The sequence below is a fragment of the Aotus nancymaae genome, unplaced genomic scaffold, assembly GCF_030222135.1.
Source record: "Aotus nancymaae isolate 86718 unplaced genomic scaffold, 86718_ANA_hifiasm-v0.15.2.pri h1tg000029l, whole genome shotgun sequence".
NCBI lineage: Eukaryota > Metazoa > Chordata > Mammalia > Primates > Aotidae > Aotus > Aotus nancymaae.
Window position 1 is genome coordinate 14,138,575 of NW_026988442.1, and position 15,665 is coordinate 14,154,239.

Below are 15,665 nucleotides of genomic sequence, written 5' to 3' on the forward strand. Positions count from 1 at the left end.
TAAAAGATAAATTTTTAGAGATGAAACTGCTAGGAACAACTGGCTGTTTTTTCTTTGTGTGTGTGTTTTTAAATTTTTTTTAATTTTTTATTTTTTGGAGAGGGAGGTGGGCAATCAATCTCCTTAGGTTGAAGCTTTTTTTTTTTTTTTTTTTTTGAGACAGGATCTCGCTTTGTCACCCAGGCTGAAGTGCAGTGGCATGATTATGGCTCACTGCAGCCTCAACCTCCTGGGCTCGGCCAATGCTCCCATCTCAGCCTCCAGAGTAGCTGGGACTACAGATACGTACCAGCACACCCAGCTTGTTTTTGTTTTTTGTTTTTTTTTTGAGATGGAGTCTTGCTCTGTCGCCCAGGCTGGTGTGCTGTGGCGCAATCTCGGCTCACTGCAACCTCCACCTCCCAGGTTGAAGCAATTCTCCTGCCTCAGCCTTTAGAGTAGCTGGGACTACAGGCATGTGCCACCACGCCCAGCTAAGTTTTGTATTTTTTAGTAGAGATGAGGGTTCACCATGTTTGCCAGGCTGGTCTCAAACTCCTGGTCTCAGATGATCCGCCTATCTTGGCCTCCCAAAGTGCTGGGATTATAGGCATGAGCAACCAGGCCTGGCCTCATGTTTTTCTTTAAATTGACTCACTTTAGTTATTTTATTTATTATTTAGTTATTTATTTTGAGATGGAGTCTCCCTCTGTCACCCAAGCTGGAGTGTAGTGGTGCAATCTTTGCTCACTGCAACCTCTGCCTCCCTGGTTCAAGCGATTCTTCTGCTCAGTCTCCCAAGTAACTGGAATTACCGGTGCTTCTGCCACACCTAGCTAATTTTTGCATTTTTAGTAGAGACAGGGTTTCACCATGTTGGCCACTGCGCTACAGCCTGGGCAACAGAGCAAGATTCTGTCTCAAAAAAAAAAAAAAAAAAAATGCTAGCTCTTCATGTTCTCATGACACCCTGTGCTTCCTTTTTTGAGAGGGAGTCTCGCTCTGTCACCCAGGCTGGAATGCCATGGTAAGACCATGGTTCAGTGCATCCTCAATTTCCTGGGCTCAAGCAATCCTCCCACCTAAGCCTCCCAAGTAGCTGGAACTACAGGCACATGCCACCATGCCTGGCTAATTTTTGTATTTTTGTAGAGATGGGGTTTCACCATGTTGTCTAGGCTGGTCTCGAAACCTGGGCTCAACCCATCTGTTTGCCTCAGCCTCCCAGAGTGCTGGGACTACAGGCATGAGCCACCTCACCCAGCCTACTTTTTGTTTCTATAGATTTGCTTTTTCTGGACAGTCCATACACATGGAATATGTGATATTTTGTGACTGGTGTAAACCAAAAAGTATCTGAGACAGGTCTCAATTAATTTAGAAGTTTATTTTGCTATGGTTAAGAATGTGCAAGGGAGGAGGCAGGTCTGTGCCTTTCTCTAAAGATGATTTTCAGGGCTTCAGTATTTCAAGGGGAAAAGCAGGCTTGGAGAGGAAAGAGAAAAAGTAAGGTCACATTACTGAATCCACATGTTGCAAGAGAAAAAGAAGCTGGTAGGGGAAAAGTCAATGGTATATTCATGTAGTGGTCAAGTAAATTGGTACTTTTTTTTTTTGAGATGGCGTCTCGCTCTGTCGCCCAGGCTGGAGTGCTGCGGCACAGTCTTGGCTCACTGCAACCTCCACCTCCCAGGTTCAAGCAATTCTTCTGCTTCAGCCTCCCAAGTAGCTGGGATTACAGGCATGCACCACCATGCCCCACTAATTTTCTTGTATTTTTAGTAGAGATGGGGTTTCACCATATTGGCCAGGCTGTTCTCAAACTCCTGACCTTGTGATTCTGGTTTGCCTGCTTCGGCCTCCCAAAGTGCTGGGATTACAGGCTTGAGCCAGCAAATTAGTACTTTACATAAGATAAGGTGAACAGAGAGTAGCTACTTGTGGAAATATTTCATCTTTTATCTGTAGCTATCTGCTTAGGAACAAAATGAAAGGCAGCTTCTTACATGACTCAGCTTTCAGCTTAATTTTTTTCTTTTGGCATAATGAATTGGGGTTCCAAGTTTTTATTTCATTTTATTTTATTTCTTTGAGATGGAGTCCTGGAGCTCTGTAGCCCAGGCTGGAGTGCAGTGGTGTGATCTCTGCTCACTGCAACCTCTACCTCCTGGGTTCAAGCAGTTCTCCAACCTCAGCCCCCGAGTAGCTGGGATTACAGCCACGTGCCACCATACCCAGCTAATTTTTTTGTATTTTTAGTAGAGACAGGGTTTCACCCTGTTTGCTAGGCTGGTTTTGAACTCCTGACCTCAAGTGATCTGACAACCTTGCCTTCCCAAAGTACTGGGATTTTAGGTGTGAGCCACCATGTCTGGCCTGGCATGCCATTTTATACCCACCAGAATAATTATGTTTCTTTTTCAAAACAAATAGAGACAAGATCTCATTATGTTGCCCAGGCTGGTCTCAAACTCCTGAGCTCAAGTGATCTTCCCCACTCAGATCCTAGTACTTCCCCCCGCAAAGTGCTAGGATTGCAGGAGTGAGCCACTGCATAAAGCCTATAATTAAAAAAACAAACAGCCGGGCGCGGTGGCTCATGCTTGTAATCCTAGCACTTTGGGAGGCCGAGGCGGGTGGATCATGAGGTCAAGAGATCAAGACCATCCTGGTCAACGTGGTGAAACCCCGTCTCTACTAAAAATACAAAAAATTAGCTGTGCATGGTGGTGCATGCCTGTAATCCCAGCTACTCAGGAGGCTGAGGCAGGAGAATTGCCTGAACCCAGGAGGCGGAGGTTGCGGTGAGCCGAGATCGCGCCATTGCACTACAGCCTGGGTAACAAGAGCGAAACTCCGTCTCAAAACAAACAAACAAACTAACAAACAAAAAAAACAAAAAACAGTACCAAATGTTGGCAACAATGTGGACAAATAAGAAGTCTCAGATATTGTTGGTGGGAATATGAAATGGTACAGCCACTTTGTAAAACAGTTTGGCAGTTTCTCAAAAAGTTAAACATAAACTTATATCACATAACCTAGCAATTCTGCTTCTATACAGATATCCAAGAAAAATAACCCTGCCCAACATTTGCATATAAATATTCAAAGCAACATTATTATTATTATTATTATTTTTGAGGTGGAATCTTGCTCTTGTTGCCAAGACGGGAGTGCAATGGCACAATCTCAGCTCACAGCAACCTCTGCCTCCCAGGTTCAAGCAATGCTCCTGCCTCAGCCTCCCGAGTAGCTGGGATAACAGGCATGCACCACCACGACTGGCTAATTTTGTATTTTTAGTAGAAACAGGGCTTCTCCATGTTGGTCAGGCTGGTCTTGAACTCCCAACCTCAGGTGATCTGCCCACCTTGGTCTCCCAAAATGCTGGGATTACAGGCATAAGCCACTGTACCCAGCCAACATAATTAATAATAGTGAAAAATTGGGCTACTGTGCTCCAGCCTGGGCAATAGAGTGAGACTCCATCTCAAAAAATAAAATATTTTATTCAGCCGGCCGTTGGGGGCGACGGACTTTCCATCCCAGAACCATGGCCCAATTTATCCGTAACATTGTGGAGAAGACCCCGGCGCTGGTGAACGCTGCTGTGACTTATTCGAAGCCTCAGTTGGCCACATTTTGGTACTACGCCAAGGTTGAGCTGATTCCTCCCACCCCTGCTGAGATCCCTAGAGCCATTCAGAGCCTGAAAGAAATAGTCAATAGTGCTCAGACTGGTAGCTTCAAACAACTCACAGTTAAGGAAGCTGTGCTGAATGGTTTGGTGGCCACTGAGGTGTTGATGTGGTTTTATGTCGGAGAGATCATAGGCAAGCGTGGCATCATTGGCTATGATGTTTGAAGACCAATCTTTAACATCTGGTTATATTTGATTTATTATTCGAGTGTTGTGGGACCACGTGTGATCAGACTGCTATCTGAATAAAATGTGTTAAAAATAAATAAATAAATAAAAATAAAATATTTTGCCAAGGTTAAGAACATGTCAGGGAAGTAGCTCTGTGCCTTTGTCTAAAGATGATTTAGAGAAAGGGACTCTAATTTCACTAATGACTAATGATGTTGGGCATCTTTTCATGTGCTTATTAGCTATTTCTGGATATTTTTTGGTGAAATGTCTATTCAGATCTTTTGCCCATTTTTAAAATGGGTTGTTTGTCTTATTATGGAGTTGTAAGAGCTCTTTGTATGTTGTGAATACAAGTTCTTTATCACATATGTATTATGCAGATATTTTCTTCTAGTCTGTGGCTTGTCTTGCATTTTCTTGATGATGACTTTAAAAAAATTAAAGTAAAATTCACATAGCATGAAATTAACCATTTTAGGGCTGGGCGCTCTGGCTCACACCTGTAACCCCAACATTCTGGGAGGCCAAGGTGGGTGGATCACTTGAGGTCAGGCATTTGAGACTAACCTGGCCAACAAGCTGAAACCCCATCTCTCTACTAAAAATACAAAAATTGGCTGGGGGCGGTGGCTCACGCCTGTTATCCCAGCACTTTGGGAAGCCAAGGTGGGCAGATCACGAGGTCAGGAGTTCGAGACCAGCCTGATCAAATGGTAAAATCTTGTCTCTGCTAAAAGTACAAAAATTAGCTGGGTGTCGTGGTGTAAACCTGTAATCCCAGCTACTTGGGGGCTAAAGCAGGAGAATAGCTTCAACCGGGGAGGTGGTGGTTACAGCCTCAGCAACAGAGTAAGACTCTGTCTTAAGAAAAAAAAATTAACCATTTTAAGTGAACAATTAAAAAAAAAATTTTTTTTAGAGATAGGGTCTTGCTATATTGCCCAGGTTGGTCTTAAACTCCCGAGTTCAAGCAATTCTCCTGCCTCCACCTCCCAAAGTGTTAGGATTACAGACGTAAGCCACCACACTCAGCCTATGAACAACTTTTTTTTTTTTTTTTTTTTTGAGATGGAATCTCGCTCTGTTGCCAGGCTAGAGTGCAGTGGCATGATCTCGGCTCACTGCAATCTTTGCCTCTTGGGTTCAAGCCATTCTCCTGCCTCAGCCTCCCTAGTAGCTGGGATTACAGGTGTGAGCCACCACACCTGGTCAAACAACTTATTAATGGTATCTTTTTTTTTTTTAAGAAACTGATGTTTATTTTCTGTCAACCTTATTTCTATGTTGCTTAAGAGCCCTTGCAACAATACCTTAAAACCATTCAAGTGTTGCTTCTACCCATTCAGTGATTCAGTGGCCTCAGCCGGGCAAGCTGACTGCATGGCAGGCTGAGCACACCAGTCTTCAGTGGGACCTGCCGAATAGGCACAGGGGGCACCTGCACACCCCAGACCAGTCTGCAACCTCAGGCTGAGTAGCAGTGAACTCAGGAGCTGGAGCAGTCTCCATTCACCCTGAAATTCCTCCTTGGTCATGGTCTTTTCAGCAGCAGCCTGCTCTTCATTTTCAGGCTCTTCAGAACCTCTGTAGAAACAGAGATCAGGCATGACCTCCCATGGGTGTTCACGAGAAATGGTGCCACACATGTGCAGAACTTCCCAGGCCAGCCTCCACCACAGTCAACCCACTGAGGGAGCTCTCTGGTTGTTGCATGGGATGCCAATGTCACATAGCACAGAGGAGAATCTGTGTGACACAGAGCAAAGGCAGGTAGGTTTACCTAAGAAGCCTCTGTGAGAGGCTGGTGGTCAGCCCTGGAGTAAGTAACCACAAAAAGCTGTAGGTCCCAGAAGGCTGCCTGGATCTGGTTAGTGACAGTTCTAGGAGTGAAGTGGCCAGCAATTGGAGTGGCTCCAGTGGCAGCAGCAAACTTCAGCACAGCTTGCTGGACAGTGTTCCTGGAGGATAGAACAGTGACATCAGCAGGGTTTTCAATGGCATGAGCTGCCAGCAGAAGCTTCTTCCAGGTCCTCTTCAGATTTACGATGTATATGATGTCACTTGTCCTCTTATAGATGTGCTATTCTGGCCAGGTGCGGTGGCTCATGTCTGTAATCTCAGCAGTTTGAGAGGCTGAGGAGGGCAGATCACTTGAGGTCAGCCTGAGTTTGAGATCAGCCTGGCCAAATGGTGAAACCCTGTCTCTATTAAAAATACAAAAATTGCCAGGCATGGTGGCGTGTGCTTGTAATCCCAGCTACTCAGAAGGCTGAGGCAGGAGAATCACTTGATCCCAGGAAGCAGAGGTTGCCGTGAGCCAAGATCGCACCACTGCACTCCAGTCTGGGTGACAGAGTGAGACTCCATCTCAAAAAAAAAAAAAAAAGTGGCCCAGCTTGGTGGCTCATGCCTGTAATCCCAGAACTTTGGGAGGCCAAGGTGAACAGATCACGAGGTCAGGAGATCAAGACCAGCTTGGCCAACATGGTGAAACCCTGTCTCTACTAAAAATACAAAAATTAGCCTGGCATGGTGACAGGCACCTATAATCCCAGCTACTTGGGAGGCTTAGGCAGGAGAATCGCTTGAACCCAGGAGGCAGAGGTTGCAGTGAGCCAAGATCCTGCCATTGCATTCCAGCCTGGCAGACAAGAGCGAGACTAAGTCTAAAAGAAAAAAAAAGCTATTAATGGAGGTAATAGATGAAACTTTATTTATTTATTTATTTATTTTTGAGACTGAGTCTTGCTCTATTGCCCAGGCTGGAGTACAGTACATGATCTCAGTTCACTGCAACCTATGCCTCCCGGGTTCAAACAATACTCCTGCCTCAGCCTCCTGAGTAGCTGGGTTTACAAGTGTGCACCATCATGCCAAGCTAATTTTTGTATTTTTAGTAGAGACAGGGTTTCACCATCTTGTCCAGGATGGTCTTGAACTCCTGACCTCAGGTGATCCACCCATCGTAGCCTCCCAAAGTGCTGAGGTTACAGGCATGAGCCACCTCGCCCGGTCCTGGCCTGGTTTTTGTGTTTTGTTTTTTACAGACAGGGTCTTGCTCTGTCACCTTGGCTGTAGTGCAGTGGTACAATCACAGCTCACTGCAGCCTCTACCTGCTGGGCTCAAAGGATCCTCCCGCCTCAGCCTACAGAGTAGCTAGAACTACAGGCATACTCCACCATACCCAGAATTTTTTTTTTCTTTTTTTGAGATGGAGTCTTGCTCTGACACCCAGGCTCCAGTGCAGTGGAGCAATCTGGGATCATTGCAACCTTCATCTCCCGGGTTCAAGTGATTCTCCTACCTCAGCCTCCCAAGTAGCTAGCACTACAGTCATGCACTACCATGCCTGGCTAATTTTGTATTTTTAGGAGAGACAGGGTTTCACCATGTTGGCCAGGCTGGTCTTGTACTCCTGACCTCAAGTGATCTGCCTGCCTTGGCCTCCCCAAGTCTGGGATTACAGGCGTGAGCCACCGCAACCAGCCTTTTCTTAGAGATGAGGGTCTCTTTATGTCACCTAGGCTGATCAACTTCTGACTTGAAGTGATCTTCTCACCTCAGACTCTCAAAGCACTTGGATTACAGGTGTGAGCCAACATGCCCAGCCTGAAAACTATTGTTAATGAACTGGTATTTGAAGCTTATGACACTGGAAGTTCATTATACTGTTTTCTTTTATCTATCTCTGATATTTTTCACAATAAAAAGATATGTTTAGGCTGGGCATGGTGGTTCATGCTTGTAATCTTAACACTTTGGGAGGCGGAAGCAGGAGGATTGCTTGAGCCCAGGACTTTGAGACCAGCCTGGGCAACAAGGTGAAACTGGTCTCTATTAAAAAAAAAAAAAAAAAAAAAGCCAGGCATGGTGACTCACGCCTGCCCAGTACTTTGGGAGGCTGAGTTGGGTGAATCATGAAGTTAGGAGCTTGAGACCAGCCTGGCCAACATGGTAAAAACCTGTCTCTACTGAAAATACAAAAAATTAGCTGGGCGTAGTGGCAGGTGCCTGTAATCCCAGCTACTCGGGAGGCTGAGGCAGGAGAATTGCTTGAACCTGGGAGGTGGAGGTTGCAGTAAGCCAAGATTGCACCACTGCACTACCGCCCAGGAGACAGTGTGAGACTCCGTTTTTGTTTGTTTGTTTGTTTATTTGTTTGTTTGACAGTCTCATTCTGTTGCCCAGGCTGGAGTGCAGTGGCATGATCTTGGCTTACAGCAACTTCCATTTCCCGGGTTCAAGCAATTGTCCTGCCTCAGACCCCTTAATAGTTGGGATTATAGGTGCACACCACCACAGCCCAGCTAACTTTTGTATTTTTAATAGAAACAGGGTTTCACCACGTTGGCCAGGCTGGTCTCAAGCTCCTGATCTCGTGATCCACCTGCCTCGGCCTCCCAAAGTTCTGGGATTACAGGCGTGAGCTATTGCACCCAGTGAGACTCCATCTTAAAAAAAAAAAATTGGCCGGGTGCAGTGGCTCACACCTGTAATCCCAGCACTTTGGGAGGCGGAGGCAGGGTGATCACCTGAGGTCAGGAGTTTGAGACCAGACTGGCCAACATGGTGAAACCTCGTCTCTACTAAAAATACAAAAATTAGCTGGGCACGGTGGCTCACGCCTGTAATCCCAGCACTTTGGGAGGCCGAGGTGTGCGGATCACCTGAGGTCAGGAGTTCGAGACCAGCCTGGCCAACATGGTGAAACCCCGTCTTTAAAAAAAAAGAATACAAAAATTAGCTGGGCACGGTGGCGCGTGCCTGTAGTCCCAGCTACTTGGGAGGCTGAGGCAGGAGAATTGCCTGAACCCAGGAGGCAGAGGTTGCGGTGAGCCAAGATCGTGCCATTGCACTCCAGCCTGGGTAACAAGAGTGAAACTCCGTCTCAAAAAAAAAAAAAAAGAAAAGCAAGTAAGGCAGATTAAAGGTTTTTTTTTTTTCTTTTTGAGACTGAGTTTCACTCTTGCCGCCCGGGCTGGAATGTAATGGCATAATCTTGGCTCACCGCAACCTCTACCTCCTGGGTTCAAACAATTCCCCTGCCTCAGCCACTGGAGTCGATAGAATTACAGGTGCCTGCCACCATGCCCAGCTAATTATAGTACTTTCAGTAGAGACGGGGATTCACCATGTTGGCCAGGCTAGTCTCAAACTCCTGACGTCAGGTGATCTACCGCCTTGGCCTCCCAAACTGCTGGGATTACAGGCATGAGCCACTGCGCCCAGCCAGGTTAAGTTTGACAGACCTAAGCAGGTCACAGTGCTTGGTTTCATCAAGTGCTTTCCCCTCCACCCCACCCCCACCCCCCAAGACAAAGTCTTACTCTGTCGCCCAGGCTAGAGTGCAGTGGCAAAATCTCCGCTCACTGCAACCTCTACCCCCTGGGTTCAAGCGATTCTTCTGCCTCAGCCTCCCGAGTAGCTGGGATTACAGGCGCCCACCACCGCACCCGGCTAATTTTTGTATTTTTAGTAGAGACAAGGTTTCACCATTTTGGCCAGGCTGATCTTGCAACTCCTGACCTCATGATCCATCTGCCTTGGCCTCCAAAAGTGCTGGGATTATAGGCATGAGCCACCTCACCCAGCCTCATCAAGCGCTTTTACTGCACACTTGGGCCTGTATTGTGTCAATGCACTTCTCATTTTATCCTCCCTACAACTCTAAGAGGTAAGACATTAAGTCATGCTTCTCTCTCTCTTTCCTTTTCTTTCTTTCTTTTTTTTTTTAAGAATTTTATTTTTATTTTTTTTATTTTGAGACAGAGTCTTGCTCTGTCGCCAGGAGCCAGGCTGGAGTGCAGTGGCATGATCTCAGCTCACTGCAACCTCTGCCTCCTGGGTTCAAGCAATTCTCCTGCCTCAGCCTCCCAAGTAGCTGGGACTACAGGCACGTGCCACCATGCCCAGCTAATTTTTGTATTTTAGTGGAGATGGGGTTTCACCATGTTGGCTAAGATGGTCTTGATCTCTTGACCTCGTGATCCACCCGCCTTGGCCTCCCAAAGTGCTGGGATTACAGGCATGAGTCACTGCGCCCAGCCCTTTCTTTCTTTCTCTTTCTTTCTTTCTTTCTCTTTCTTTCTTTCTTTCTTTCTTTCTTTTCTTTTCTTTCTTTCTTTCTTCTTTCTCTCCTTCCTTCCTTTCTCCCTCCCTCCCTCCCTTCCTTTCCTTCCTTCCTTTCTGTCTTTCTTTCTTTCTCTCTCCCTCCCTCCCTCTCCTTCCTTCCTTCCTTTCTTTCTTCTCTCTTTCTGTCTTTCTTTCTTTCTTCTCTCTTTCTCTCTTTCTTTCTTGACAGACTCTTACTCTTTACTCTTTTGCCCAGACTGGCGTGATCTTGGCTCACTGCAGCCTTGATTCCTGGGTTCAAGCTAGTCTCCTGCCTCAGTCACCTGGGTATCTGGGATTATAAGTGTGCACCTCCACACCCAGCTACTTTTTGTATTTTTAGTAGAGACGGAGTCTCACCATGTTGGCCAGGCTGGTCTCGAACTCCTGATCTCAAGTGATCCACCCACCTTGGGCTCCAAAAGTGCTGGGATTATAGTTGTGAGCCATCAGGCCTGGCCAGTCCTGTTTCATACGTGAGGAAATGTTCTTAATGCAGGAGACTGGACTAGTTGGCCTGTGGGACCTGCCCCTCCTTCTCCAAGTCTAGAAGGTTCCCAATGACTGACAATAAGGTCACACATGTCCCCATGTTTCTAATTATACCTTTTGTCACCTCAGAAGTTTGCATGAATCAAGGTTGATTTCTAAGATTCCCAGAGATGTTTCTGTCTGACAACACCTTCCCAATTTCATAAAGTGACCTGGATGCTTGTCGCTTGACTCTGTCTTTGCCTCAGGAATTCACAGGCATGGCTTTAATCTTTTTTTTTTTTCCCCTAAGATGCAGGTTCTGGCTTAGGCCAGACATCTCCAGTGAGAACTCTAGGCAAGAAATTATTTAGGTCTGCAATTTGTAGAGATAGGCCAAAGGGAATTTCCTGAAAGAAGGATAAGTTTAGGTTTGAGAACAAGAAAAGAAGGAACTGAGGATAGAGAGCAGAACTAGAAGAAGCTCTGACACACTGATTATTATCTAAGGCAGTTCTTGAGTCCTGCAGTTGCCCCTCTGAAACTCAAATCTCCCAAAAATTGCAGGGGGATGTGCCGAGAGCTCCTTACGGTGATTTATTTTTTAACTTTTTTTTAGGTGGAGTCTTGCTGTGTTGCCCAGGCTGGAGTGCAGTGGCACCATCTCAGCTCAGTGCAACCTCTGGGTTCAAGCAATTCATCTGCTTTAGCCTCTCAAGGAGCTGGGATAATGGGTGTGGTATACCCAGGTAATTTTTGTATTTTTAGTAGAGATGGGGTTTCACCATGTTGGTCAGGCTGGTCTTGAACACCTGATTTCCCAAAGTGTTGGGATTACAGGCATGAGCCACGGTGTCCGGCTTATAACTTTTTTTTTTTTGAGACAGATTTTCCCTCTTGTTGCCCAGGCTGGAGGGCAATGGTGTGATCTTGGCTCACTGCAACCTCCACCTCCCAGGTTCAAGCAATTTTCCTGCCTCAGCCTCCTGAGTAGCTAGAGTTGCAGGTATGTTCCACCATGCCCTGCTAATTTTGTATTTTTAGTAGAGATGGGGTTTCTCCATGTTTGTCAGGTTGCTCTCAAACTCCTGACCTCAGGTGATCCACCCACATTGGCCTCCCAAAGTGCTGGGATTACAGGCATGAGCCACCATGCTCAGCCTCCTACTTCTAATTCAGGATAGAAAATTTGGCCAGGTATGGTGGCTCATGCCTGTAATCCCAGCATTTTGGGAGGCCAAGGTGGGCGGATCACCTGAGGTCAGGAGTTCAAGACCAGCCTGGCCAACGTGGTGAACCCGTCTCTACTAAAAAATACAAAAATTAGCTGGGCATGGTGGCAGGCACCTGTAATCCCAGCTATTCAGGAGGCTGAGGCAGGAGAATCGCTTGAACCCAGGAGGTGGAGGTTGCAGTGAGCCGAGATTGTGACACTGCACTCTAGCCTGGGAGACTGAGTAAGACTCCATCTCAAAAAAGAAAGAAAGAAAGGAAGAAAATTTGAAAGACAGAAGAGTCTCTTCCTATCATTGATTCAGGAAGAGGCACTTGTGATGAAGTTGAACGAGACAGTCCTGGGTTCCAATCTCAGATCTCTTTCTTGCATTCACTGTTAATTTTGACCAGTCACTTATCCCTTCTGAACCTCTGTTTCTTCCTCTCTGAAAGCGGGAATCACAGTGTCTGCTACCTCACTGGGTAGCTGTGGGATGAATAAAGGCGTATTTAGTTCATAAACGCACAGCGAGCACTCAATATATGTCCTTCTCTCCTCCTTTCGGTTTACAGAGAGGTTTCATTCAAGCATTTCCTGAGCACCCTTAAGGTGTCACTACATGCCAGAAAACCCATGGGTATGGATAAAACTGGCCTTTTTCCCTTGAAAGGCTTATGGATAGGCCAGTGCAGTGGCTCACACTTGTAATCCCAGCACTTTGGGAGCCTGAGGCAGGCAGATCAACATGGAGAAATCCCGTCTCCACTAAAAATACAGAATTAGCCAGGTGTGGTGGCATGCTCCTGTAATCCCAGCTACTCAGGAGGCTGAGGCAGGAGAATTGCTTGAACCCTGGAGGCAGAGGTTTTGGTGAGCCAAGATTGGGCCATTGCACTCTAGCCTGGGCAACAAAAACAAAACTCTGTCTCACACCGCCCCCCGCCAAAAAAAGGCTTGTGGTTTGAGGGAGGAAATCTTCCCAGATTAAATGGTCCAATCTCCTGCCTCAAGATAAATAAAAACATACATTTGACCCCAATTTTCAGATCCAGCAGAGGCCCAGAGAGGCAAGGCCACACAGCAGGTAAATAGTAGGAAGGGAACTTGAACCCAATTAGGAGGAATACTGGGAAAAGAGCGAGGAGAAAGGAACTTCGTAAGTAAAATCATGCTAGTTTGTAGCTCAGAAGAGAGGAGCATTAGAACGTGGAGCTGGCTGCAAATGGATCAGGGGTTGCAAATTCACCTGTGAAAATTGACTGCATTTTTTTTTTTTTTGAGACAAAGTCTTGCTCTGTCACCCAAGCTGGACTGCAATGGGGTGATCTCAGCTCACTGCAAACTCCACCTCCTGGATTCAAGGGATTCTCATGCCTCAGCCTCCTGAGTAGCTGGAATTTCAGGTGCCCGCCACCACACCAGGCTAATTATATATATATATATATATATATATATATATATACTTTTTTTTTTTTTTTTTTAAATTTTATTTTTGCTATTTTTTTAATAGAGACAGGGTTTTACCATGTTTGTCAGCCTGGTGTCGAACTCCCAACCTCAGATGATCCACCCACCTCGGCCTCCCAAAGTGCTGGGATTACAAGCATGAGCCACCACACCCAGCCAATTTTTGTATATTTAGTAGGGATGAGGTTTTACCACGTTGGCCAGGCTGGTCTCCAACTCCTGACCTCAAGTGATCCCCCACCTCGGCCTTCCAAAGTGCTGGGATTACAGGGGTGAGCCACTGCATGAGGTTTCTTTCTTTCTTTCTTTCTTTTTCTGAAGCAGAGTCTCACTCTGTCACCCAGGTTTGAGTACAAGGGCACAAACATGGCTCATTGCAGGCTCGACCTCCTAGGCTCATGCAATCCTTTCACCTCAGCCTTTTGCCACCACACCTGGCTAATGTTTTTATTTTATTTTATTTTATTTTTTTTTATTTTTTTTTTTTTTTTTTTTTTTTTTGAGACGGAGTTTTGCTCTCGTTACCCAGGCTGGAGTGCAATGGCGCGATCTCGGCTCACCGCAACCTCCGCCTCCTGGGTTCAGGCAATTCTCCTGCCTCAGCCTCCTGAGTAGCTGGGATTACAGGCACGCGCCACCACGCCCAGCTAATTTTTTGTATTAGTAGAGACGGGGTTTCACCATGTTGACCAGGATGGTCTCGATCTCTTGACCTAGTGATCCACCCGCCTCGGCCTCCCAAAGTGCTGGGATTACAGGCTTGAGCCACCGCGCCCGGCCTTATTTTATTTTTGTAGAGACAAGGTCTTACTATGTTGCCCAGGCTTGTACTGCATTTGCTTGCACAAGATTTCCTCCCAACACTTTATGGCGAAAATTTTCAAACATACAGAGCAGTTGAAAGAACAGAACAGTGAATGCTGGTCTACCCATTACCTAGATTCTACAATTGTTAACTGTTTGCTACATTTGCTTTGTTGCATATTTTTTTATTCATCTGTTTCTCCATCTCTCCACCCATCCATCTTATTATTATATTTTTGAGACAGAGTCTGGCTCTGTTTCCCAGTCCAGAGTGCAGTGGCATGATTTCTGTTCACTGCAACCTCTACCTCCTGAGTTCAAGCAATCATTCTGCCTCAGCCACCCAAGTAGCTGGGATTACAGGCATGCATAAACAAGCCCAGCTAATTTTATTTTATTTATTTATTTATTTATTTATTTGAGACAGCGTCTTGCTCTGTCGCCAGGCTGGAGTGCAGTGGCACAATCTCGGTTCACTGCAACCTCCGCCTCCTGGGTTCAAGCCTCCCGAGTAGCTGGGACCACAGGCGAGTGCCACCATGCCCAGCTAATTTTTGTATTTTTAGTAGAGATGGGGTTTCACCATGTTGGCCAGGATGGTCTTGATCTTTTGACCTTGTGATCCGCCTGTCTTGGCCTCCCAAAGTGCTGGGATTACAGTCATGAGCCACCGCGCCCAGCCTTAATTTTTGTGTTTTTAGTAGAGATGGGTTTTGCCACGTTGGCCAGTCTGGTCTTGAACTCCTGACCTAAAGTGGTCCTCCTGCCTTGGCCTCCCAAAGTGTTGGGATTACAGGCTTGAGCCACCGCACCTGGCCTGTTTGTTTGTTTGTTTGTTTGTTTATTGAGACAGAGTCTCATTATGTTGCACAGGCTGGAGTGCAGTGGCACGATCTCGGCTTGCTGCAACCTCCACCTGCTGGGTTCAAGTGTTTCTCCTGCCTCAGCCTCCCGAGTAGCTGGAACTACAGGTGTGTGCCAACATGCCCAGCTAATTTTTGTGTTTTTAGTAGAGATGGGGTTTCACCATGTTGGCCAGGATGGTCTTGAACTCTTGACCTCAAGTGGTCTGCCTGCCTTGGTCTCCCAAAGTTCTGGGATTACAGGTATAAGCCACCATGCCCGGCCTAGATGAGTTTTGTTTTGTTTTGTTTGAGACAGAGCCTCACTCTGTCACCCAGGCTGGAGTGCAGTGGTGCGATCTTGGCTCACTAGAACCTCCACCTCCCAAGTTCAAGGGTTTCTGCTGCCTCAGCCTTCCAAGTAGCTGGTACTACAGGTGCACACCACCACGCCTGGCTAATTTTTTATTTTTTTATTTTTTTATTTTTAGTAGAGACAGGGTTTCTCCATGTTGGCCAGGCCAGTCTCAAACACTTCGGCCTTCCAAAGTGCTAGGATTACAGGTGTGAACCATTATGCCTGGCCCAGCTATTATTTTTCTCTTTTACCTGGATGGTCCGTGGAGGCATTTAAGTTTACTATCCCTGATCTAGAAAGTGTATTATAAAGTCTTGGAAGTCGGATTGCCAAATAAAATATAGAATGTCCAGTTAAAGTTGAATTTTAGATAAACAATGATAAAATTTTTATTAATAGTATGTTACCATGCAATAGTTGCACATATTTATACTAAAAAAATTATCTATTGTTTATCTGAAATTCAAATTTAACCAAGCATCCTATATTTTTATTTTCTAAATCTGGCAACCTGGGACCATGGACAGAACTTGTGTAC

The 15,665-nt window shown here is 46.1% G+C and overlaps 1 protein-coding gene and 1 pseudogene across 1 annotated transcript; one reads left to right on the forward strand and one right to left on the reverse strand.

Annotated features, from left to right (window-relative positions):
• The first annotated feature begins 3,493 nt into the window (after positions 1-3,493).
• LOC105719094 (ATP synthase subunit g, mitochondrial-like) lies at positions 3,494-3,946 on the forward strand. Its single transcript, XM_064382175.1, has one exon. The coding sequence runs from the start codon at positions 3,537-3,539 to the stop codon at positions 3,846-3,848; it is 312 nt and encodes a 103-aa protein (XP_064238245.1). The 5' UTR covers positions 3,494-3,536; the 3' UTR covers positions 3,849-3,946.
• A 1,253-nt stretch (positions 3,947-5,199) lies between these two features.
• Positions 5,200-15,399, reverse strand: LOC135277007 (small ribosomal subunit protein uS2B-like; annotated as a pseudogene).
• Positions 15,400-15,665: the final 266 nt, after the last annotated feature.

Coding starts and splice junctions, on each gene's coding strand:
- LOC105719094 (XM_064382175.1), top strand. CDS start 3,537: ATGGCCCAATTTATCCGTAACATTGTGGAGAAGACCCCGGCGCTGGTG.